Here is a 20,119-nt window from a genome sequence, read left to right as displayed (position 1 = left end):
TCGTTCCACTTTTGCCTGACTTGGCCTTCTTTCATCAGGAGCTGTTCAGACCACAGAGTATTTGTCTTTGGATGCCATGTCTGCGCGACGTCTCTTTTTTATTAAAGGTGTAATACAACATTTTGATTTGACGAGCTGCTTTCGTAAGGCGGTTCTCCGTGCTTGCGCCCAATCAGCTTCTCCCTTTTGCGCATGCGCATTCAGAGTGTTTATGTAGCCGGTGAGCTTCTGAGCTCGTACTTACCAATGGCGAGTCTGACATAATGAAACTGTAGCTGTTTCGGAAAAAAAAAGCTTTATTTATGAGCGAGGCGGATCGCAGAAACTGTACAGAGCCGTGCACGCCGGAGAAGAGGAGATCGCGCTCGTACACTTCCGCGTTTTCTGGGAGAAGCAGGAGAGCCGGGCAGATGGTCTGGCGCATGCGCGTTGTTCAAAAAGTGAGTAACAGACGTGGGGCTTCGTCTTTTCGAGAAAATGTTGTATTCCACCTTTAAGTTAAAAGTTAAATTGCACTTGTGGAAGCAGTGATATCCTGCGTTGCAGACAGTGGTTCTCAGTGTTAATGCAGTTCTGCTTGAAGTTTGGATGAACGCAACCATCCACCCTTGTTACCTGTATCTGGAGATTTTGGAAAGTCTATTTCAGATTTTTGCGAACATTTAAAAAGCATGCAAACAATTTGGCTTCACACACTGATTTTACCAGTTTTATCTGCCATCAAATTATTATGCAGGCAGTTAACATCATCCAGCTGTTGGGTACCATACACCAAGTCTCTGTTGTACCAGTTTAAGTCCTGCAGCATGCTTGAAGCAGAAACTGTCTACATATAGAGGGATCTACTTTCTAATTAATCTATGCAGGAAGCAGAGCCACAAAACTCCAGGAACCTTCAAAATGCAAGAATGCAGAAAATTATTACAATACATACAAATAAATAAAAAAAAAAAAAAAAACTTAAAACTGCATGCAAAAGTAACCAAAATTGTGATTTTGGCAAACAAAGTGGTATTTTGGCTACAAAATAAGCCCCCGATTTTGTAGCCCAATTCCATAAATTATGTATATCTTACTTGTGTGATCACTCTGTGTTTGCATGCAGAACACACTGAGGTGCAGCATGCCACACACTGAGCAGGCCGCCTGGATGTGAACGGAACACGTTGTTGGTGTCTTTTGCTCAGGAGATGCAGATGCAGTCAATTAGAAAACAGAAGTGAGGGATCAGCAAACAAACTTTTTGGAATAGAGTTCACACAACCTGGCTCCCATCCTAAAACACACACACACACACACACACACACACACACACACTTCCTGCTAAACCTGTGTGTACTCGTTCATTAGTGTGCCTCTAATACAAAAGCTAACGTACATAGTACTGTATCCACAATAAACATTCTTCCAAGGGGCACGCGCTTCTCATGCGGCGCACCTCCAGAATAGTAAAACGTTTCAGTGCACTTCTTGTGGGATCAGGCGAGCGCTGTGGGCTGACTCATGTTTTTCCCTCAGTGAAGAAAGTTCTCTTTGTGGATGGAATTTCAGGAAAGTTCACTATGACTTAGGGTAGTACTGAGTACTCTGTAGCACAGAGCATCCTGAACTGACACCCAAAATGCTATGAAATTTTTGCGTTTTCACTTGAATTTGTTGCCGCATCAACAGGGCCTCTCGAGAAAAGCTGACAAAATGAAAGTTTGATAGTTTGAAATCTATCACAATTAAAAGATCAATATTGTCCTTCTAAATTTTATGTCAAACACAACAGCGTACCTTTTCAAAAATATTACTAGAAATGAAAAATGGCTGAAATACTACAGAAGGTAAATTAGCCAAAATATCTCAGAAAGTCAAAAGAGCTAAAGAAAATAAAAGTGGGCTAAAACAACCAAAGAAGCAAAAGTAAAAAAAGTAGTAAAAAAAAAAAAAAAAAAAAAAAAAAAAGCAAAAGTAAAGAAGTTTAAAAAAAAAAGCTACAACAAGCTTAAAGGTGCTGTAGGCAGGATTTTGCTAGTCACTGCTAATTTTTCTGTGTTTTCCTTGGATTAAATGTTAGAGTATCCATTGATAATCCTTTAGGAGTGTAGCATAATTGCTCTACCGCGAGGGCGCAGCGTTTCCATCTGTCTCTGTTTTGAGCTGAAAAGGAATCTTGACAGCTCCAGGTATCTTTGACCAATCAGAAGAGCCCCTGAGGCTCTAACCGTGATTGGTCGAGGGGTATTCATCACATGTTCTTGTGGGAGGGGCCTAACTTGTGTAAGGGCGTGATGTCAGAGAAAACAGGACAGGATTGGCTGTGCTGGGTTTCAAATCGCCATCTTGCTTAGGTAACCCTAAGCAAGATGGCGGCGATGCCGAATCCTGCCTACAGCACCTGTAATGTTGGTTTCAAATTTTCAAAATTTTACTTAGGAAGCTTCAAAAATGCAACCCAAGTCTGACTTTATGAGTATATATAGCATAACAATTATAATTGTACATGAACTGTGTTATCCTCAGTTTTAAAGGTTTTGCGTCATCAGACAAATTCGATGTTGCAAAAAAATAGTATAAACCTCTCCTTTGATCATAAAGACAACAGATCACCGATAATTCGTACCATCCATCCCGGAACAATGTATTCAAGTTGATCATATTGCGTTACTTCCCCTGAACCATCACGAGAGTTAACTGGAAGCATATTTTCTGAGAGCTTTGTTGTTATCTCTCCAGACTGGGCGGACCGTGTCAGAACAAACAATGTGAAGTTGGCTTGTGTGCAGCTTATTTTTCTGACTGATCCTACTCGCTGTCTTGCTGTGAAAACAGGAATCCGCTCAAACAAGGGATGTGGACTGCTGTCTGATGATTCCGTGTCCCCGACTCGGGGCAGGTTGTAGGCTGTTACGCTGTTGTTTTAACCGTTGTTTTGGGTGTTTGATAGCTTAACCAACTAATTGCACCCATCTCTCATTAAAATATCTCAAAACATTGAATATAAGAGTGCAGTCAGTGATATTAGGCTTTTTGAGAAGCCTTGTCGTTTTACTGGACCTGAGACTGTCACATGTCACATATTCTGCTTGTATTTCCACTATAACACAGCTAAACGTAACTAAGATGAGCATATTTATGAGAGAGATAAATAATATATTGTGTACTATCGTAGTATCTTGTTGTATTATATCATCCAGTACCATATTGTAGCATCTTCATTTGTATTGTGTCATATTATATTATTCACTACTGCATGGAATCATTGAGTATCTTGTGTATAGAATTATCCTGTATTGCATCAGATCATTTCAGGACCCATTTTCACATCAACAGGTAAAACAAAAATCCCATAGTTTTTGCATTTTCGTTTCATTATAATGGGAAACTGTTACATGAGGCAAGATGTTGTGAGGTTCAAGCTCCTTTTCTGAAGTCAACAAATCAGTCTTGTCTTTATAACACGGTCTCTCCTCCCCCAAGGTGATTGCATCGCAACAGCGAAATGCTTAGTACTTCCACCACACTCGGAGTTGTGCAGGATGCAGTCGTCTCTGAGCTAAAAGCACCACTAAGACATCTTGTGTCTCATCAGTCCAAACATGCACCGGGAAGTTTTTGAAATCATTCACAATGGCGCTGTCCTCTGCAGCTCCCTGCGGTTCGCAGCGCTCATTGGTCCAAATGGAAGCGGTGTGGCTGCTGCAGCTCACTGGCTGCTGCCGACCCGCCCCGTGCCTGGCAAACATTGGGCTGTGCAGAAGTTGTTCCAGGCACTCCTTAATCCCTCAGTTGCTCCCACAAACAACAGCTGCATTATATTTCACTGTGCAAAAGTGTATTTAGAGTTTGTCTGCAGAACTTTGCGTGTGTGTGTGTATCTGTGGGATTTCTATCTCAAATGCTTTATTCTGCGTTTTGCATTATAGTTTTTTCTAAATAAGTTAAAGAAAAGTGTTTTGTTTGGTCAATGAAAAGCTGCACTATTCCTCTGGGACGGCCCAGCCCTCCTCAGGCAGCGGTTTATATCACTTCTCATCTCTGATCGGTCCGATGGCCTACTTCAGTGTGGTCCTGCTTCTCACTTTTCCAATATTAGAACAAGGGCTTCCTCCAGTGACTCATTTAACCCCTCCAGAGGGTGAGTCAGTCAAGTTGAATCCTCTCCATCCCTTCTTTGAGTTTATCCAGTAGCTGCAGCAGACACGCAGAGTTTACTGAAATCTGTTTGTTGTATTTTCCCCTAAAATTTACCCCTGAACCCCTGATATATGTTGATGATTTTAGGGTTTTCAGCCAAACTGCAGTGGATTAAAGGTTAGGTCTCAGTTGACAGCATGATTTTTATGCAGTACAAAGTGTCTTTTTTTTTTCCACATCAAAAGTTGCAGCATCTCCCAGAATAACCAAGACTAACTGTACAACACAGGAGTGGTCAACACTCTCACCTCACAGCCAGATTATCCCTGGTTTGAGGACTCCGGCCCTGAAACAACTCCCACATTTAGACAAAAGAGTTTCACAGTTTCAAATTGTTTTCTATGTACACAAAGCTCCATGAAGAAATGTGTCTGTCCTAATTCTGAAAACACTGCAGCTGTCACAGAAAAATACAGAACCAAAACCGAGAAAAAGACATGAACACTTGAAACTCCCAACACAGCATTTGGTCACAGCGAGAAAAGAAAAACAGAAGATTTTGGTGTAAAACCCATAGTCAAAGGACAGATGGGGCTTTCACACCAGTGTTTCAGCATTTTCATCCATGAAGATGAAAATGAAAAGCTTTTTCATATTTATCCACTTTGTGATCCAGTTTAAAAAACCAGATTAAAAAAAAACAAAAAAAACTGATGTGAATACATCTTAGTAGCCGTGTTTGCACGGTCTCCTTGTTTGTATGGATCCCCTGATTTGTTCCCACTGGAAAAAAAAAGTGCTGATTAATTGATTGACGACTCTTAATATGTCCCATAGATGTGAGAAAGTGTTTCTTTGTGATTGTCCTGCAATGGACTGCTGGCCTGTCTGAGGTCTACCCAGTCATTCCTAATAATCAGGTGGTATCAGCATGAGTCCCTATGTCTCTAAACTGGAAAAATCATTGTAAAAGAAGGATGGATACACAAGACGTTAGGATTTCACACTTACTAGAATCACATTTGTTACGCTTTAGCTCAAAGCTGGAAGGAGAGGTGTAGAAGATGGACTTTATCTCCCTATCACCTTGTTCTATCAGTCTCTTAGTAGTTCTTTTTATTACAGCAAGTGTGCAAATAGACTTTTTCCACATAAAGGCTCCACAGCAGGGTGGAGCTTCAGTGAAGGCGAGGAGGCAGCTGCATGCTTGTTTCTGATTCGGGAAAGAAGATTTGATCCAGACAACCTGAGAGGGAACGTGAAAGAAGAGCTGAAGCGTAGTATTTTCATATCAGGTCTTTGTGAGACAGGAGGCCAGTGCAAACACCTGACAACGGGACTGATGTCGTTCACTTAGGACTACGTAAAGTGTCCTTCAAATATAGATTTCATCTTCAGGATTAATTTCCAAGAGGAAGTTTGTCAGTCCGTCACCATCAGGCTTTCTTAGATTATGTCAATGAGAGACTGCAGAATGATAAGTGAAGGAAAAGGGTGAAGTGCTTAAAATATGCGAGACATATTGTCGATCCTCTTGTGTTCTCTAACTTAAATAGCATTAGGCCGTCTTGATTTGTGAACAAAGTGTGCTGAACACATTTCAGTGCAGCACCACAAAATGTCAAGGGATATCGGGCAGTGATTACTCGTGGAAAAAGCAAGGCCTTGTCTGCCCCTCCCCCCACAGTTCTCAGTGGCATGCAGCTGTCTCTGTGGCGCAATCGGTTAGCGCGTTCGGCTGTTAACCGAAAGGTTGGTGGTTCGAGCCCACCCAGGGACGATGGTGTTTTGTACTTAACAGCATGTGCAGTTGCACATTTTTCAGCCATACCTTCAAAGCTATGCTGATGTAGATTGTGATCACTGAGAATTTCTCTAAACCTTTCTTTGCTGCTCTTTTGTCAAGACACTGAACTCCTAACAGCAGTTTTCCTCTTTAGATCGAATTTTTTTGTGCATGTGGAACTACAACATTTTAACGCTCTGTCCAGAGTCCATCTATGTTTTTCTTTCAGTTGCTGTTAACCTGCTGACTTGAGGAGAATTAGATAAGGTGGCAGCCTGAAAGCAGCCTGCACACACAGCTCTTCCACAACAGACATTTCTGTCTCAGTTTCTATATTTTTGCATCCTCATTAAAATTAAAATAAGCTTTTACCTCAGAAAATAGTTGAGTAATCAAGTCAGTTGGTGTTTGAAAGACATACCAAGAGGCATTCCTCTGTCAAATCTAATAAACTGAGTGCTTTGTGTGCTGGAGCTTTGTCTGCAGTGTGACAGAGAGGAAATTCAGGCAAGTTGAAGCTGGTCTGCGCCTGAACGTTGACGGGTGTGGGAGACAGCTCTCGGCCCAACGATCCCACAGCTTTACTCTCACGGGGCCACAAGTGACTCTCAATGGTTCTTTGACACAGAGGCGTACGGTTTTCAAGATATTTACGGTGTTCTGTAGATTTTCAACTCTCGGTCACAACTTTAAATCAAGACTTTTATTGAGCCTCATGGTGGTACAGTTAGGATTGAGCTGCATTTCCTTTGTTTTTAAATGACATCAGAAAAGTTTTCTTGCTGTATGGGTGTCCGTTTACACAACAGCGGTGTTTGGAGCCACAGACGGTGGGCAAATGTCTCCAAAAGTGGCACTTCTCTGAAGTGCTGCCGCTGCGCATGCACACCATGGCTGTAGTAAATATTTCTTCAGTACATGTGCAAGTAGATGGACAACAGCAATAATGGTGAACTCCAGAGTGTCATGAATCCCAGTCTATATTTTCCTGGGACTTGGTAGTTTTATAATACTTGCCATTGTTCTCATGTGCTTATGGTTTCATTGCAAACACAACCAATAGTGACACCTTGTGGCCTGGCATGCTAGCTACATGACTTTCAGTGTTTCTACTGTAGTAGACATCGTTTTAAAAACGTTTCCGTGTAAATGTGAAACTTTTCTAAAATGAAAAGTCAAAAACAATGCCGTTTCACTTGAAATGCCGACGTGTAAACAGGCCATAGCCAACTATAGACAACCGTCACTTAAAGCACAAAGTTGGAGTTATGGTTGTACCGCATCAGTTGCTTTTTGATTGGGTTAGGGAAAGGATGTCAAAGTGGGTTGGCACATGAAAACTTAACAGGATAGTTAGGGTAGTTGCAGGCATCAGCCGCTTTTTCAATCCTGAATAAAATGTCAAGTACTTGAAGCAGAATACAAGAAACATGTAAGGAAAAAAACGCAACATTTTTTAAGTCTTTATTTGCTAAATCCTGTCTGCATGAGAGCATGAGTCCTAACCCTAACCCTAACCCTAAAACTCTATATGTTTAATTTTAAATAAATATAATATAATTGCTCTTGAAAAAAAAGGACTTTAAGTATTTATTGCATTGTTCAAACTACATGCACTTGCTCAAAAATATTTTGGTTCAGACCAATTATAGTGACAACTTGAAGAAGGGCCAGGTTGTTATCCTTCTGCAAAGTAACACTTAAACTAATTTCTTAACCGATCTGGCACAGACACTCCTTGAGATCGCTGCATAACTGTAGGGCACATCCATCTACTGCTGCGAGGTGTTGATGTGTGAAATCCCACACAGACACTACATCAGGTTACATTCTGTAGGCATCTACAGGAGGACTGCAATACGAGACTCGGCAGCTGTGAGGGGATCGCTTTGAGAAGCAGGTAGCTGTGCCAGTACGACTCTGACACAAACGGATTTGAAAATCCAGACACACGATACCAAAAACAAACGGATGAAGCCAGCTAGGAATCAGCAACTGTTAAAATTGTAGCTTTTCTTGGAAGTTGTGTATCTTTTGATAAACAACTTCCAAATTTAGCTGTTTCTTTGACTGCCAGCAAGGAGGAAAAATATTGTAACTCTTAACAGAGACCGAAACTAATGTGAAAATAAATCCAAAGATACGCAGATCAGCGTTTTCTAATCTATTTCTTGAAGATTAAAGATTTTCCACGATGCTGCAGCTTGTTGCTATTTTCTCCCACATGTATCAGCATGACTACACCATGTTGTAATTTTGGGGCTGGATAGATTGATAGCAACAAGTAGATGCATGCTTCCCTGACCCATTTTAGGAGAAATAGGCAATCTAGATAGGGTGAGGCGTGCACACCACTGGATTGTCAACAAGTTAACTCTCGCTGTGTCATTTTTCATGATGTCTCCAAAGACATTTCAACAGTTTTCTATTCCTTTTTTTTGTTTGTTTGTTTGTTTTCCTTGTTTAAAATTGACTCATGCCTACCATCGGTTTCTCCCCTCTGGATCTTTGAAGACTTGGCTTACTGCCCTGATGTTATTGATCTCGCGTGAACAGGCTTGACAGCCAGTCCAGGCAGGGTCAACAAGGTGCTTCACCATAAGTGTCGACACCCCCCCCCCCCCCCCCCCCCCCCCCGCCCCCGCCCCCCAACATCGCTTCTACAAGTTGAATTTTTTTTTAAAAATTAAAGGCAATTAGAAGATCCTTCCCATGACCTTGTTACAGCTCTCTTTACTACAAAAAAGAAAAACTGTTATGTCAGTTAGTGATTAAAAAAAAATTGATCATTAGTATCTTGGAAATATGTTCTCCTTAATGTGTTCTTTTCGGGGAAGGGCATGGGAGTTCATTCACTTGTTTTCATTGTTTAAATATGGAATTCATTGCTTCATAGTCCTTTAATAAGTCATGAATTTTTGTCATTGTTCGGTCAGTTTGTTTTATTAGTTAGTCATTACCAAGAGTTCCCGCCACAATTTGACATTTCTCATACTGAGAACTGAGAACAGACAAGACTGAACTGGCTGTGGGAGGCTGGTTAGTTTGTTCACTTCAATACCTTCAACACGACGATTACATTTTGATGGCTGCTTAAAAAATGAAAAGTCCTCCTACTCATCTACTTAAAACAAAACATAAGCCAAATATTTTCATAATTTATTAATGTTGGTCAAGCACGATCGTTCTTTGTTTAAACTACTTAGGGTTCTTAGTTTTTTACTAATCAATAGCAGATGTATTTGTGTACAGACAGTGACTTGAATTTGTATTGTTGGTTTCACAGATTCAATTAAGTTAAATTTACTTCTCAGATGTATATTTTTCAGCATGTAGAAACAGGAGCTAAGGTTAATTATTCACTAAGGTTAATTATTATCATACATAGACCCACATAAGGTATCATGCTCAGAAAACTACTACAAGAAATGACAAGAATAATAAGAATAAAGCCTGTAAATCAGAAAATTCATGACTTTTTATCAAACAAAGCTGATGAAGCTTGATGTTTACCTTAATCATCAGTCTTTCAGTGTATAAATATTAATTCATGACCTCTGATTTCTGGTAGTGTTTTTTTTTTTTTTTTTTAACTTAGTTGAGCTCTGCCTCCTTGTGGGGAAATCTGTTATTGCACACTGCTACTGTAGAATAAGAGCAATCATAATTATTGCTCTTTGACTTCATAAACAATATACTACAGCAGGGTAAATCTCTATAAAATACAGTGCTGATATTGGGATTTATTTACATATAATGTAATAGCTGAAGGTTGTTGATTGAGTAGGAGGTGAGGCATTGTTTGCACTGCTGCCTCTCAGCCACAGTGTGGCAGTGTAGAGTTAACCTGTGTGTTGTAGGAATGCAGTTGGCCCAGAGGAAAGGCAGTTTGCAGACTGGGTGTGACACATCTGCAGATGACGAGCCTGCAGCTGCAGCAACGCAGACGCCGCCGTCCTCCTGTTGCACACGTTTGCTAGAATCTCCAGCCGGACTCTAATTGCTCTGCGGCCGTGGAGTGAATGTTGTCCTTCAACTGTCACATTTTCCCTCACCTCGGTGTGTTTGTTCAGCGCTGCGTTGGGACAGAAAACACTGTACAATTAGAAGCGCCTGCGCTCTAAAAATAACACACATGTCCAACAGAAGTGTTGGAGAAATGCTTCGTGTGAAGCTTCAAGTTATGCTCACTGATGATACAATCAATCTGGTCCAATCATGCTACAACTGTGGTGGATTATCTCTAGTGTTTTATATATGATCTTAAGATGGCAATTTCAAAACAAGTCTTTGCTAAATGTAATAATTATAGTTGACTTATTTCTCATTTATTCATAATCTGTATGCTGACTGGTTTTTTGAATGGTAATTTGCCTGCAAAATCCACTCCCATGTCTGCCGCTGTTATTTTAATAAGGAGAAATTAAGGACCTGCTTTCAAGGAAACGATTTCTCTTTACGTGACAATGATGCTCGGAGCCACTGAAAAAACTACTTTTCGAAAACGATCGGGCCGTCTCCTTGTTGCTACTGTGAAAGCGCACCAGGGCGCCAGATGGACAATAACAACAATGGCGGCCTACAGGGTGTCCGTATTCACCCGGGACTGGGTAGATTTGTCGCTGACAGTCATAGCAATCCAACTTGGTCATCTGTCCATGTTAATGGTTGTTTTGTCCCTGACTCTGCACGGACTATTGACAACTCCCAAACAGGACGGCTTCACCCTGTGGCTACGTTTACCTGTGGGAATGACAAAAATGTTCCCAGGATATCCCGTGCGTGTGTGTCTTGCCATCTTAATGTGGCCAAGCTATATATCCTTAGATATCTGATAAAGCGTTTTCATTACCATTGATTTAACTTTGTTTTAATGTCACAAGTCCTTCATCACGGACGGATCAACTGTGTGAAAAGTGGATTTCCTGGAGAGTAACTCCACTGAAGTAGGCGTCAGATGAAACTGAGCTGGTTTTGATTGACTCATCACAGATACAGAAAGTACCTCTCCTTTACTTTCACTTCTTTCAAACAGTAACTTATTTAAATACAATACGGAATCTTTTTTTTTTATTTAAAAGGCCAGTAAATTTGAAACATGACAGGAAAGTTGTTATTGGATTTATTTCTTTTTAATTTTTTTATTCTCAAAAAGTCATCAAATGAAACCTGTCAGACATACAGTATGCATTCAACTCTGTTGTACAATAACAATGTATTGTTAATCTTTTGATCTAAAGTCATAATAATGTCTCTCAGTGACAAAAGAAAAAAAGCAAAGTTTGTCGAGAAATCTTTGATTGAAGATTTTAAAAGTGGGCTCTGTCGTGATTTTTCATGATTTTTCTTTGGTGTGTGTGTCAGTATAACTCAGTAAAAATATTAATTACAACAGAAAAAGGATCCTTCATGGATCTCTGATCAAAGCCAGCACAGCAGCTGATGAACACATTATGTTGTTCGAACACGAGCAGCATGCAGTGAGAGCAGAGACAAAAGTCAAGTCACATAACATCCTCTCCCCGGGCCTCTCCCCCCTTTTCCCTCTCTCTGCTTCCTCCCCTCGTCTCTCCCCTGCAGGAGCTTCGACCAGATGAGTGTGTCCACAGAGTGCAGTTTCCAGACTGAGCTGGACTGGGACGGTCAGTCGGACTACCACTCCATGATCGGCTTCGACATGACTCAGCCCCACAGCCCCATGTCTCCCTCCAAAGGCTACAAGGTGGGATTTAAAAATGTTTCAGAACAGATCTGACTGTAGTACCTGGTTTTACAGCAGCAATAATGCTTCTTCATGCATGAGCTGAGAGTTAAAACAACATTTAAACTTTGCACTGGTTGACACTCTTTGTATGCATTGGTGGCATTTCATGTTGTAGGTTATTAATGTTACTACTCATTTGATTTTTCATCCGTGGTTTATTAATTAGAATTATGTTTCATATGGATTCTTTGTGACTTCTTGTAAGTGAGAGTGGTTTTTATTTTCTTTCCATGTGTTTTCTTTCCTAAAAAGCTCAAATTTAACTCAATAATGCAGATGTAGCATTGTGATGTACATTGTGTGCATATGCATCAGATCTATCCTGATAAATGACAGTAAAATGGCTTCATCTGCTTTGAACTAATTCCACTTCCACTACTTCCCAACCGTTCCTTGTAGCATTACAACTTCTGTAAGACTATTGCCAGTGCAAATGAATAGAATATAATCTGATTATTGATCAGTGCATGTCAGTCTTGTGAAAATCTGGTTTTCAGTCTGTTTAATGAAGTTTTGAACAGTCTGTATCTCCTCCGACAAGGCGGCAGGAGGTCAGGTGATGTTCGGGGTGGGTGGGGTCTTTTAAAAACACAGCTGGGCTTCTTTTGTAGTGTAAATGTCTGTGGGGTGGTGGCATTGCTTATCCAGACACAAACGCGTCGAGGTGGTGGAAAAAGCAACTTTATAACTCGTTGTGCCACCCTTGCAACACAGGCTCTGTCTGACCAGCCTGCAGGGGATTTAATCCATGTGTTTCAAAACTTTTTCAGAGAATTCTTGCTTTTAAAATAACAGATCTTCTCCCCACATAGTGCTAACCAGGAGCTTAAAGGCTTTTTTGGTTCTTGGCGGTCTCTTTCCACCTCTCAGGAAATACTCTGCAGAGCTTAAAGGGATTTTCGTGATCTTTACTTTTGTTAAGCTGCAGTCACACGAAAGCTGAAATGTATTTGTCGAGGTTGCATTTTTGCTGCTGGGGTGGATCCACTTACAATCTATTCAAAGCAGAATGTGAAAACAGCATGGAAATAAAAATAGCTGCAAAGTTCCAGGTAGTGACTTCTCTCATTTAGACACGAACCTCTTTGACACCTTTGTTACTACTTAAGAGGAATTTTAAGAATGGCAGAAGCTTATGTGCTCATTCAATGCGTCATTGCACTTTGAGAGAGGGAGGAGCGAAGCATCTAGACGTCTGATATACTTGACTGGTCCCACCAAATGAAGGTATTAGGGCTGAAAAACTTTTACATTTCTTCATAGTGAGACACGCACTTAAAGGTTCATGATGTGGGCGGTTCTCAGAACAACCAGGAGGTTCCTCGTGTCTGAAAAGTCCTCGGGAGAACAAATATGTCCCATTCTGCTCCGGCTGTAGATCCATAGGTCTTGTGTGGGAATCCCCTGTCAACCAGTTCCTGTGTTTCGATTGTTTTTTGTTTTTTGTAAAGCTTGGAAAACTCTTCACTTGTCAACTCAGTCTCACTGAAATATCACAACACTTCCTCGAAGATGAAATGAAAGCAGACTTTGATCACAGGATGAGATAAACTGGTGTTTTACTGCTGATTAATCTAGTAGTTACCTATTTATGTCAATTATCTGTGGCAGAATGGTGTGTGATACTGGAACTTCATTACTCTGAAACTGGACAGTTTTACTGTTTCTGCCCTACATGAGAAAAGACTCTATTGGTCTGAAGCTTATTAGACCTTCTTTCTTTTATCTTAGTGTAAATAGTTTCAGACTGTAACAGGATAATGATCCCAAACACTGCTAAGGCCTTTGAAGGTGTGAGAAGTGCTTGTCTTTCTCTTTCAGTCTCTTGATTTAACATCACTAAACATTTATGTGGCACTTGAAGACTGTCAAATATTTCGGGCACGACAACAATCTGACTGGATCATTGCCGTGCCATTCAGGAATCATTGACGAGGAATCAAACTTGGCAGATTTGATTGAACGGAGCTGAGTGTGGGATTCATGAGGTGTATTTTTACCAGTTGAGAATTTGCTGCCTCTGATACTCTTAGAAGAAGCAGAGGTTCGGACATCTGTCACATCCTGTGTTTGGTAGAGTCTGACAGCTTTGCTGGATTTAGTCTGATCAGTTGGTGAGGTAGAAGACCCCCCTCCTGTCGGGGATGACAGGATTCCCTCAATTATAAACTGCAGCAAAGTGTTAACCCTTTAAGCTCAGACCGGCCCGCCGGCGGGCCGGTCAACTTCTCCCGATCATTTATTAATTATTTTGCATATTCCACAGACGTACTATGTACCGTTAGAAAGCTGATATTCTCATGAATCCGCTGGTATAAACCACTTTCAGATGACTGCGGTAAAGCCATCCCTCCGTGAAAAAAACGAAGTGCCGCGGTGCGCACTTACACTAGGCATTACGGTAAGAGCGCAGGCAGGCACATGTCACTGTATAACTGGATTTGTAAATATAAAAAATCCCTCTGATATCCACAAACCCTTTCACCTCAGGCTGGCAGTAGACCTTCCCACGATGTAACTCACCAAACTTCAGAGCAATCTGATGTGGCTTTTTAAAACTAAAAGCCCTCCAAAAACACCACTTCTAGGATAATACTTACCCTCATTTCAAAAAATCACATAAAAAAATCCCTCTGATATCCACAAACCATTTCACCTCAGGATCACAGTAGACCATCCCACGATGTCACTCACCAAACTTCAGAGCAATCTGATGTTGCATTTCAAAGTAAGAGCCCTCCAAAAACATCCATTCTGCGATTTTTTCTCACTAACTTCAAAAAATCATATAAAAAAATCCCTCTGATATCCACAAACAGTTTCACCTCAGGATGACAGTAGACCATCCTATGATATCAGTTACTACACTTTAGAGCAATCTGATGTGGTATTTCAAAATAAGAGACCTCCAAAAACATCCATTCTGTGATTTTTTCTCACTAATTTCAAAAAATCATTTAAAAAAATCCCTCTGAGATCCACAAACCATTTCACCTCAGGCTGACAGTAGACCATCCCACGATGTCACTCACCAAACTTCAGAGCAATCTGATGTTGCATTTCAAAGTAAGAGCCCTCCAAAAACATCACTTCTGGGATTATACCTACCCTCATTTCAAAAAATCATATAAAAAAATCCCTCTGATATCCACAAACCATTTCACCTCAGGATCACAGTAGACCATCCCACGATGTCACTCCACAAATTTCAGAGCAATCTGATGTTGCATTTCAAAGTAAGAGTCCTCCAAAAACATCACTTCTGGGATTATACCTACCCTCATTTCAAAAAATCATATAAAAAAATCCCTCTGATATCCACGAACCATTTCACCTCAGGCTGACAGTAGACCATCCCACGATGTCACTCACCAAACTTCAGAGCAATCTGATGTTGCATTTCAAAGTAAGAGCCCTCCAAAAGCATCCATTCTGCGATTTTTTCTCACCAATTTCAAAAAATCATATAAAAAAATCCCTCTGATATCCACAAACCATTTCACCTCAGGATGACAGTAGACAATCCCATGATATCAGTTCCTACACTTTAGAGCAATCTGATGTGGTATTTCAAAATAAGAGACCTCCAAAAACATCAATTCTGCGATTTTTTCTCACTAAATTCAAAAAATCATTTAAAAAAATCCCTCTGAGATCCACAAACCATTTCACCTCAGGCTGACAGTAGACCATCCCACGATGTCACTCACCAAACTTCAGAGCAATCTGATGTTGCATTTCAAAGTAAGAGCCCTCCAAAAACATCACTTCTGGGATTATACCTACCCTCATTTCAAAAAATCATATAAAAAAATCCCTCTGATATCCACAAACCATTTCACCTCAGGATCACAGTAGACCATCCCACGATGTCACTCCACAAATTTCAGAGCAATCTGATGTTGCATTTCAAAGTAAGAGTCCTCCAAAAACATCACTTCTGGGATTATACCTACCCTCATTTCAAAAAATCATATAAAAAAATCCCTCTGATATCCACGAACCATTTCACCTCAGGCTGACAGTAGACCATCCCACGATGTCACTCACCAAACTTCAGAGCAATCTGATGTTGCATTTCAAAGTAAGAGCCCTCCAAAAACATCCATTCTGCGATTTTTTCTCACTAACTTCAAAAAATCATATAAAAAAATCCCTCTGATATCCACAAACCATTTCACCTCAGGCTGACAGTAGACCATCCCACGATGTCACTCACCAAACTTCAGAGCAATCTGATGTTGCATTTCAAAGTAAGAGCCCTCCAAAAACATCCATTCTGCGATTTTTTTCTGACTAAATGCAAAAAATCACATAAAAAAATCCCTCTGATATCCACAAACCATTTCACCTCAGGATCACAGTAGACCATCCCATGATATCAGTTACTACACTTTAGAGCAATCTGATGTGGTATTTCAAAATGAGAGCCCTCCAAAAACATCAATTCTGTGATTTTTTCCCAACTACTTTAAAAAAAATCACATAAAAAACTCCCTCTGATATCCACAAACCATTTCACCTCAGGATGACAGTAGACCTTCCCACGATGTCACTCACCAAACTTCAGAGCAATCTGATATTGCATTTCAAAGTAAGAGCCCTCCAAAAACATCCATTCTGAGATTTTTTTCTGACTAACTTCAAAAAATCATATAAAAAAATCCCTCTGATATCCACGAACCATTTCACCTCAGCCTGACAGTAGACCATCCCACGATGTCACTCACCAAACTTCAGAGCAATCTGATGTTGCATTTCAAAGTAAGAGCCCTCCAAAAACATCCATTCTGCGATTTTTTTCTGACTAAATGCAAAAAATCACATAAAAAAATCCCTCTGATATCCACAAACCATTTCACCTCAGGATCACAGTAGACCATCCCATGATATCAGTTACTACACTTTAGAGCAATCTGATGTGGTATTTCAAAATGAGAGCCCTCCAAAAACATCAATTCTGTGATTTTTTCCCAACTACTTTAAAAAAAATCACATAAAAAACTCCCTCTGATATCCACAAACCATTTCACCTCAGGATGACAGTAGACCTTCCCACGATGTCACTCACCAAACTTCAGAGCAATCTGATATTGCATTTCAAAGTAAGAGCCCTCCAAAAACATCCATTCTGAGATTTTTTTCTGACTAACTTCAAAAAATCATATAAAAAAATCCCTCTGATATCCACGAACCATTTCACCTCAGCCTGACAGTAGACCATCCCACGATGTCACTCACCAAACTTCAGAGCAATCTGATGTTGCATTTCAAAGTAAGAGCCCTCCAAAAACATCCATTCTGAGATTCTTTTCTGACTAACTTCAAAAAATCATATAAAAAAATCCCTCTGATATCCACAAACCATTTCACCTCAGGCTGACAGCAGACCATCCCTGGAGGTCACTCACCTATTTTCAAAACAATCTGATGTGGCATTTCAAAATAAGAGCCCCCCAAAAATGTCATACCTGGGATTAAATTTACCCTAAATTAAAAAATTCATATAAAAAAATCCTTCTGATATCCACAAACCATTTCACCTCAGGCTGACAGTAGACCATCCCAGGATGTCACTCAACAAATTTCAGAGCAATCTGATGTAGTATTTCAAAATAAGAGCCCTCCAAAAATGTCATATCTGGGATTATACTTATCCTGAATGTAAAAAATCATCTAAAAAAATTCCTCTGATATCCACAAACCTTTTCACCTCAGGCTGACAGCAGACCATCCCTGGAGGTCACTCACCTATTTTCAAAAAAATCTGATGTGGCATTTCAAAATAAGAGCCCTCCAAAAATGTCATACCTGGGATTAAATTTACCCTAAATTAAAAAATTCATATAAAAAAATCCTTCTGATATCCACAAATCATTTCACCTCAGGCTGACAGTAGGCCATCCCAGGATGTCACTCAACAAATTTCAGAGCAATCTGATGTGGTATTTCAAAATAAGAGCCCTCCAAAAATGTCATACCTGGGATTAAATTTACCCTAAGTTAAAAAATTCATATAAAAAAATCCTTCTGCTATCCACAAACCATTTCACCTCAGGCTGACAGTAGGCCACCCCAGGATGTCACTCAGCTAATCTCAGAGCAATCCCATGTAGTATTTCAAAATAAGAGCCCTCCAAATATGTCATATCTGGGATTATACTTATCCTGAATGTAAAAAATCATCTAAAAAAATTCCTCTGATATCCACAAACCTTTTCACCTCAGGCTGACAGCAGACCATCCCTGGAGGTCACTCACCTATTTTCAAAAAAATCTGATGTGGCATTTCAAAATAAGAGCCCTCCAAAAATGTCATACCTGGGATTAAATTTACCCTAAATTAAAAAATTCATATAAAAAAATCCTTCTGATATCCACAAATCATTTCACCTCAGGCTGACAGTAGGCCACCCCAGGATGTCACTCAGCTAATCTCAGAGCAATCCCATTTAGTATTTCAAAATAAGAGCCCTTCAAAAATAGAATTCCTTGAATTATATCTACCCTAAATTAAAAAAAAAAAAAACAAAACATTCCTCTGATATTCACAAACCATTTCACTTCAGGCTGAGAGTAGGCATTCCCAGGATGTCACTCGACTAATTTCAGAGCAATCTGATGTGGAATTTCAAAATAAGAGCCCCTCAAAAATAGAACTTCTTGGATTAAATTTACCCAAAAAAAAAAAAAAATCATATAAAAAAATTCTTCTGATATCCACAAACCATTTCACCTCAGGCTAACAGTCGGCCATCCCAGGATGTCACTCAGCTAATCTCAGAGCAAACCGATGTAGTATTACAAAATAAGGGCTCTCCAAAAATAAAATTCCTTGAATTATATTTACCCTAAATTAGAAAAAATACAAAAAAATTCCTCAGATATCCACAAACCATTTCACTTCAGGCTGAGAGTAGACCTTCCCAGCATGTCACCCACCTAATATCAGAGTAATCTGATGTGGCATTTCAAAATAAGAGGCCTTCTAAAATAGCTATTCCGGGATTATACTTACCCTCATTTGAAAAATTATGAAAAAAATCCCTGTGATATCCACAAACCATTTCACTTTCAGTTGATGGTAGGCCAGCCCAGGATGTCACTCACAAATTTTCAGAACAGTCTGATGTGGCACTTCAAAATAAGAGCCCCATAAATAACACAACTTTTCATGTGTTGTCAACACAACTTCAATTTTTCAACATGTGTCAAACACAAAACCGATTACAAAAGTAATCATAAAAATTGTAGCGGAACCATCTGTCACAGGTGTCCCATTAGATCTGTATGGCAAAAGAAAGAAAATACACTCAGCGTTAGCTGCAGTACAAAAGATTTTGTGGTGGTACTCCATCCATCCATTCTATCTCTCCAGTTTATGTGTAATTGCTGCTTGACGTGCCTGAAGGACCTACAAAGGATGTGGTCCTGTACTGTAAAATCAGTTGTGTGTTTGACACATGTTAAAAATAAAAGCTGTGTTGACAACACATTTAATTTAAATGTCACATCAGACTGTTCTGAAAATTTGTGAGTGACATCCTGGGCTGGCCTACCATCAACTGAAAGTGAAATGGTTTGTGGATATCACAGGGATTTTTTTTCATAATTTTTCAAATGAGGGTAAGTATAATCCCGGAATAGCTATTTTAGAAGGCCTCTTATTTTGAAATGCCACATCAGATTACTCTGATATTAGGTGGGTGACATGCTGGGAAGGTCTACTGTCATCCTGAGGTGAAATGGTTTGTAGATATCAAAAGGATTTTTTTATATGAATTTTTTAATTTAGGGTAAATTTAATCCAAGATGTTCTATTTTTGGAGGGCTCTTATTTTGAAATTCCACATCAGATTGCTCTGAAATTTGTTGAGTGACATCCTGAGATGGTCTACTGTCAGCGTGATGTGAAATTGTTTGTGGATATCAGAGGAATTTTTTTATATGATTTTTTGAAGTTAGTGAGAAAAAAATCGCAGAATTGATGTTTTTGGAGGGCTCTTACTTTGAAATGCAACATCAGATTGCTCTGAAGTTTGGTAAGTGAAATCATGGGATGGTCTACTGTCATCCTGAGGTGAAATGGTTTGTGGATATCAAAAGAATTTTTTTATATAAATTTTTTTAATTTAGGGTAAATCTAATCCCAGGTATGATATTTTTGGAGGGCTCTTATTTTGAAATGCCACACCAGATTACTCTGGAATTAGGTGAGTGACATCCTGGGGTGGCCTATTGTCAGCCTCAGGTGAAATTGTTTGTGGATATCAGAAGGATTTTTATATATGAATTTTTTTATTTTAGGGTAAATTTAATCCAAGAAGTTCTATTTTTGGAGGGCTCTTACTTTGAAATGCAACATCAGATTGCTCTGAAATTTGTGGACTGACATCATGGGAAGGTCTACTGTGATTCTGCGGTGAAATGGTTTGTGGATATCAGAG

General features: G+C 39.7%; 1 protein-coding gene, 1 long non-coding RNA gene and 1 other non-coding gene across 4 annotated transcripts in view; 2 read left to right on the top strand and 1 right to left on the bottom strand.

Annotated features, from left to right (window-relative positions):
- The window catches only part of LOC115406966 (uncharacterized), a 153,982-nt gene that overhangs the window by 21,554 nt on the left and 112,309 nt on the right, over positions 1-20,119 (bottom strand). Inside the window, exon 2 of the long non-coding RNA XR_003933584.1 lies at positions 771-777. This is a non-coding gene — a long non-coding RNA (uncharacterized LOC115406966). The remainder of the gene's footprint in view (positions 1-770; positions 778-20,119) is intronic.
- Positions 1-20,119, top strand: part of crybg1a (crystallin beta-gamma domain containing 1a) — a 54,966-nt gene that overhangs the window by 9,643 nt on the left and 25,204 nt on the right. For both annotated transcript variants that reach the window (XM_030117252.1, XM_030117251.1), the window contains exon 2: positions 11,489-11,630. In XM_030117252.1, the coding sequence (XP_029973112.1) occupies positions 11,489-11,630 (142 nt within the window). The remainder of the gene's footprint in view (positions 1-11,488; positions 11,631-20,119) is intronic.
- trnan-guu (transfer RNA asparagine (anticodon GUU)) lies at positions 5,829-5,902 on the top strand. The gene has a single exon. It is a non-coding gene; the product is annotated as a tRNA-Asn (tRNA).

The sequence above is a fragment of the Salarias fasciatus genome, chromosome 19 (assembly GCF_902148845.1).
Source record: "Salarias fasciatus chromosome 19, fSalaFa1.1, whole genome shotgun sequence".
In the NCBI taxonomy this organism is placed as follows: domain Eukaryota; kingdom Metazoa; phylum Chordata; class Actinopteri; order Blenniiformes; family Blenniidae; genus Salarias; species Salarias fasciatus.
This window is presented reverse-complemented; position numbering and strand designations above follow the sequence as displayed.